The sequence below is a fragment of the Hermetia illucens genome, chromosome 1, assembly GCF_905115235.1.
Source record: "Hermetia illucens chromosome 1, iHerIll2.2.curated.20191125, whole genome shotgun sequence".
NCBI classification, from domain to species: domain Eukaryota; kingdom Metazoa; phylum Arthropoda; class Insecta; order Diptera; family Stratiomyidae; genus Hermetia; species Hermetia illucens.
In genome coordinates this window covers 86,896,278-86,902,822 of record NC_051849.1, presented here as the reverse complement: position 1 = coordinate 86,902,822, position 6,545 = coordinate 86,896,278, and the positions used below count along the sequence as shown (strand labels likewise).

General features: G+C 39.3%; 1 protein-coding gene across 1 annotated transcript; it reads left to right on the top strand.

Annotated features, from left to right (window-relative positions):
• The first annotated feature begins 5,597 nt into the window (after positions 1-5,597).
• On the top strand, positions 5,598-6,113 carry LOC119646857 (uncharacterized histidine-rich protein DDB_G0274557-like). The gene is made up of 2 exons (XM_038047480.1): positions 5,598-5,691; positions 5,767-6,113. Exons 1-2 carry the CDS (start codon positions 5,677-5,679, stop codon positions 5,956-5,958), a joined length of 207 nt encoding a protein of 68 aa, XP_037903408.1. The 5' UTR covers positions 5,598-5,676; the 3' UTR covers positions 5,959-6,113.
• The last annotated feature ends 432 nt before the right edge of the window (positions 6,114-6,545 follow it).

Below are 6,545 nucleotides of genomic sequence, written 5' to 3'. Positions count from 1 at the left end.
TGACATATGAGTGAAATTCTATTCTCTCACATGTGAAGGATCAACTTTTCTCCAGTCCTTTTTTGATGAACTATTAAATATGAAGCGTATAAAGCTATTATCTATATTTACTATACAGGTCAAATCATTTACGTAAGTGGCTCTTTAAAATATTGTACGCAATTGAGCAAAGTTAGATCTCTGGAGGATATACACAACAAATATGACAGGTTGTGTGTGCTTCTTATACAGGGTGCGGCAGCATAACTTCCTTTTTTCAAAACTCAATAAAAACTATTGTATGCATCGGAAAATATTTATTTATTTTTTATAATGTAGGTACATGGCTAAAGTTTTTATTTACATTGTTTTGAAGATCAAATCTGGTGACGTCCCCCATTCTCCATACATTGCGTAAACCGATTTCTGGCGTTTGTCATGACTCTTGTTAGCATAGCAGGTGTTATGTTGGCAATTTCTTCTTGGATGTTGGTCTTCAAATCTTGTAGGGTTCTTGGACGGTTCACATAAACACGGGATTTCAAAAAACCCCATAGAAAAAAATCACAAGGGGACAGATCGGGAGAGCGTGCCGGTCATTCCAAATCGCCTCTAATTGAGAAAAGGCGCTCTGGAAAGTGTTCCCTCAAAACAGCCATCGATGCTCTTCAAGTGTGTGTTGCACCGTCTTGTTGGAACCAAGTGTCCCCCAAATCCAAATTTTCTAGCCGTGGGAAAAAAAAATTCTGTAGCATGTTTACATACCGGTCCGAATTCACTGTCACTGTAACCTCATTTTCCTCAAAAAATCGGGGACCAATAATTCCAGCTGAGGAAATTGCACACCACACTGTGACTTTGGGTGAATGCAAAGGCTTTTGATGCAATTCTCGAGGGTTGGTGTCAGCTCAGTAGCGCATGTTTTGTTTGTTAACCGACCCACACAAATGAAAATGGGCTTCATCGCTAAAAAAAACAATAGCACCCTCGGGAACGACATCAAGAAGAAGCTCACACGCGTTCATCCGAGAACTGAAGTCACGTTCTGAAAGTTCCTGCACTATCGCCATCTTATAGGGATGAAAATGAAGATCATCACGAAGAATTCTTCTCACAGAACGATCGGATAGTCCAAGGGTAGATACGTGTTTGCGCGCAGAACGCCGTGGCGATCGCAACATTGACGCTCTCACTGCTTCAATGTTCTCAGGTGATCTAACGGGCCGAGGGACTCCAGTTCTTCCTTTTGTCGCACTTGCAGTTTGTCTGAATGTAGTGACCCATGTAACAATTAATTTTCGGTCTAGGACGGGAGCCAACGAGGCTAAATTAAAGCGATTTCGAAATGCACGCTGTATTGCAATAACCGAACATCCGCTTGAAAAGTAAACCTCAACGGCAAAGGTACGCTCCTCACCATTCCAACGCATGATGGCGACTGAACCGTGTCGGGACAAAACTTTACAGTATCCCCTCTTGAACGAGACCACTAGCGCCCCGCTATGACATCAACTAGCTGAGTGGCGCGCATTTGAAAAAAGGAAGTTGTGCTGCCGCACCCTGTATAAAAATATATGAGTGGGCATTTGTTCCATTTGAACTTGGCGTGTAATGAATACGCATATATTACATCAAAATATTCACTTTGGTGTGATACTGATATTTACACTATTAGAATTTACACTGAAACTGATATTCACAGTATTAGGATTAGCACTGAAACGACAATTTTAACCTACAGGGGGCTTAAAGTCAATTAGTAAAAATTATAGTAATATACTATTATTAACTTTATTTGAACCGATATGGGCATGTGCATTGTGTACATTGCAGCAACACAGAAAGTCGAGTTCCATGAGTGCCACAAATACCTACTAATTAGCCGTTTATACCACACAGAACTCAATGATTTGGTGGTACGTGATCTGGGGTATCCCGGAAAAAGTTGCCTTTTTCAAAAGATTCCTCGACTTGATTGCAGAGAATTCCCTGATTTCGGGGTGTTGTTGCACTTTCTTTACCAGCTTGCTGATTCCTTCTAGCAAGAAAAATGTTGACATAAACTGCGCAATGTGTGAAATGATCATCAAGTCTATCCTTCCCAACGCTGGTACTTCGTTTCTTATTATGATTTACGTCCTTGGCCGCGTCATTTAACTGTTTGCATCCACCGTGCCATGTTAACTTTGTCACAATATTTGCGTTGTTCATGTTCATGTTCATCAATTTTCCTGAATGTTTCCTTTCGGAATCAAGACTTCAAATGTCGTATTGTAAGAGCCCTGCAAACAAAGGTGCCCCACTATTAATTGACGATTTCTTTCGAGACTGATCTTAGTACCCCTCCAGCAATTTCTAAATTTACTCCCGAACGCTATGTGATCGACCTCACATCAAAACAAATGTCTCTCGGACTTCTCAGTGCTTCTTAAAGAAAGCGTCCTTTCTCTCTGTATCAGAATTTTCTGTCGATATATGCCATTGTACATAGTATTGCAGTTTTTGTAGCTTTACGACATTCAGTAAAGATAATGTTAGCAGCAGGTCAGTCTACCGTTCAATTATGACAGCTTTAAGTTCTATAATTATTGTCCTAAATTGTAAGATCTGTCTTCAACAGGTAAAAACTAGTCGGAAAACCGGGCCGAAGGTACAAAAGGTTTTGTGTATTTCCTTTATAAAGACATTTGAGGGTGCATTTGTCCCATTAGTACATAGCACGTAATATATGCATATATTATGTAAGAATATTCACTTTTGGTGATATTCGAAGTCTTGAAGTGACAAATTTGCCCTATTACAACTTTTTTGTAATAGTGCGATTTCCACCACTTGGTTGGATCATGCTCCATGCTATTGCCTGCATTGCTACAAAATTGCGTGATGCTAGGATGAACTTCAAGGGGGTTTTGCAGCCAATTACTAAAAATTAAAATATCATAATATATTATTAACTTTATCTTAACAGGTATCGTTATGTAGGAGATTTCAGAGCCTAGGCAGCAATATAGCCTCTTGGACTTTTTTCAGAGTTTTCGGTTGGGCGGTTTCTGAGAATGGGCCCGTTAGAAATGAAAGAAATGATCACTTTCAACCCTCCGCACTCCCCACCTTTCCAAAACTAAGACCGGCTTCGAAAAGTAATAAGCGAGACCTTTAATTTGATACCCCACACGACTATATTTGATGAAAAAAAATTGTACACCCCCCTTTTGGATGTATGGGGACCCCCCCTTAAATTTAACGTAAAAGGATGTAACTCACTGTATGTGTGAGCGTTCACAGTTCCCACCTTTCTACCAAATTTGGTGTCAATCACTATAGCCGTCTCCGAGAAAAATGCGTGTGACGGACAGGCAGACAGACAGACAGACAGACAGACAGTAAACCAATTTTAATAAGGTTTTGTGTTTACACAAAAAAAAGACTTCGCATCAACTTCAGCAAAGAAACTTTTAGCAAGCATGAACATGGATGTTCCAATTGCGACAAGTTTTGTATATTGTATATTGGAAAATCAAAATTGTCCAGCAGCCGAGGACAGTTGTTGCAAATGCGCAAAGCGGAAGCTAAAGGAGAACTGGGTAGTTTCCACCACGACTGAAGAAGTTCAAAGAGTCATCAAACCAATCTACGAAGATTTGTCACGAGATGATCTCTTGAACAAATGTTTAGGAGCAGAGACCCAGAATAACAATGAGTCGTTAAATGCATTGATCTGGACTTTCGCTCCTAAACACCTTCATTCTGGGGCCAAGGTCGTAGAAATAGCCACTTTTTTGGCTGTAATTATTTTCAATGAGGGATTCATTGGCATTCTCAAAATCCTAGTGACAATGGGATGTCAAGTTGGTTACATATGTCAGGTTTATGTCGACCGCCGAAATGAAGCGCGAATTTGGCGGTCCGAACGACGATCGACTGACCTCGCAAAAGAGCCAGAATTGAAACCAGAGAGCAACAAAAACAAAACACCTTCTTTTGGAGATGGGTGCATAAATTGACACGTATTCCGGAAACTAGCTACGATATCAAACTGGAAAATTTATCACATATACTAGAGATATCAGTAAATATATGGTGAAAAAATCACGTTTCTATCTTTATCTAGTCCTCCAAAATAATTTTTCATATAAGGCAAAAAAACGGCCTTCACACGGGATGACCCCCTTAATTGCAGTCATTCATAATGTTAACTGCTAGTGATTATCTTTTATGCTTTATGCTTACACTTTCATCCCTACAGTCAGGAGAATAGAAGCTGATTAACAAAGGTTCTACATCCAACGATTCTATTCGACCCCAAAAGAAACAAATGACACCTAAGTGCCAGTGTGCACCAAGTTAGGCCGATTTCATGCAGGTAACGAATTATTAGAATCATAACGTTTGTGAATCTGAAGATAAAGATGTAACATTTCATCACATATCATGTTACATAGCAAGGGCCAAGAGCAATAAACTTTTCTTATGTCTTATACATGCTAAATTACACAATTGTTTCACTTTTCCTATAGTTTTCCATGCCGGTCCCCCGAAGGAACTGGAGTTGGAATAGTAGATAGATGCGTGGTCAGAGTACACAAATGCCCAGCGCAAGCAGGTGTTAACAAAGGCTTAAAACCTTTGAATTATAGTGGCGATCTTGAAGGGTTTTACTTCCAGGTATTAGATAAAAAGACCGTGGGGACTCTAGCGCTAGTAGTGCATGACGTAACATCAGTGAATTCGGTGCGAACATTAGCAGAAACAATGCTACCAATATAGATAAATTTATTGACTCATTCGTGTTTGTCCTATTAATGTAGATACGAAGAATACGTCATTCTAGAAAACTGGGATTGATTGGTATCTACCTCCGACTCTACTTGCTCTCTTCTCTAAATGCAATTCGGTATGAGAACAAGTAGCATGAAAAGGGTCCCTAAAGCACTTTATGTACGTTGTGATTCTTCTTCTTCGTGGAAATATTAATCTGTACGAGGGTTAAACCTTTCGAACTGGGAAACACTTAGATCTCATAAATTGGCCATTTCCCCGATTCTTCATGAAAGCCTTTCCGAGTTACCTTCATCTAGGTTTAAGCAAGCAGGGCATCCATAGATACAGTGCAGCGCCGTCATCCCCTGACAACCACTCTCGAAGCCAATGTCATTACCCTTTATATTGACGACAGTACCTAAATTTGCTGCTACTTGCAACCTCCATGACCAATTTCATTTAGGAATAGTATCGTCATTCTTTTCATGGAGAGAGAGAGAGAGATTATCAGCAAAATAGGTGAAAGATAGCACTTAGAAAACCCACTAAAGTTTGTGAGCCATCTTTCCTCTTTTGAATTGATTTCAATGAACGAATTCATGTAGCATGCAACAGTCCAACACGTGTTTGCTAATTGAAGTATCAGCTATATCTGTAGTCTTGTAACTTAACCTTCTATAAATAGGAATACGACTTTAAGCATCATTGTTACTCTATGAACCTAATGAACTTTCTTAATTACTCATTGCTGTATTCCTATTAATTATTACAACAAGATTTACAAAGTATAATACTCTAGTACCCAACAAAGAACTTGTCTGAACCAGAATTACAAGAATGCATCAGAAAACGAAACGTATAAATAGCCGAATCTTAGATTTACTTCCATATTGTATATATAGTGGTCAGGCTTACTTCGCGTTTAAAGATACAAAAATGTCTCCACTATCGGTAAGTGATTTCTTATAGAAAACTATCAACTGTAAGCTCCTAAAAAAATATATTTTTCTTTAATTACTTTGGCAGATAATCCTGGGGTTGATTGTTGCTATGCTGGCATTGATAGGAGGCGCACATGGCAATAAACACCATTACAATCATCATGATCGAAATCACGATGTTCATCATAATCATGGTCATTATAACCATCACCAGCACCAAGACTACCAGCATCAACATTACCACGGACATCATGGACACAAGCATGGATCTCATTAGAAATTGATTTCGAAAATTTATTTTAGGACATTCATAGTCATTTCCAGAACGGCAACCTCAGAAACGAATAAAAAATATAATGAATCAAATTCAATCTCAAAGTGCAATAATGTTACTTTCCTTTCCAAATGATTTGTACAGTAAAACAAAACTTTATTAAAAGTAATCGACTCTCTTTATACATGATGGGTGTACACACAAATGATCTTGATACTTAGAAAGAAAGATATCCTTTCTAGGCGGTATCCCGAACTACTGATACCGAGGGACAACATGACAACGAGGTTTCACTTCAATAAGAAGTTTGAAACACGTTGGAGTAACAAGGCAAACTGGGAGAGCGTGGCTGCGACATACGGCTTAAACCAGCATCTGATTACTTGGTACACTGACGGATCCCTCACAGCAGAGGGAGCGGGTGCCGGTGTCATTGGTCCAAGAAAAATGTACTTTCAGCCAACGATCAGGTACACTAGCATATTCCAGGCGGAAATATACGCCATAGACAAATGTGCCTCCTTTAATTTGCAAAGGAACTATAGGGGGCAGAACATAGCTATTCTCACCGATAACCAAGCAGCGGTCAA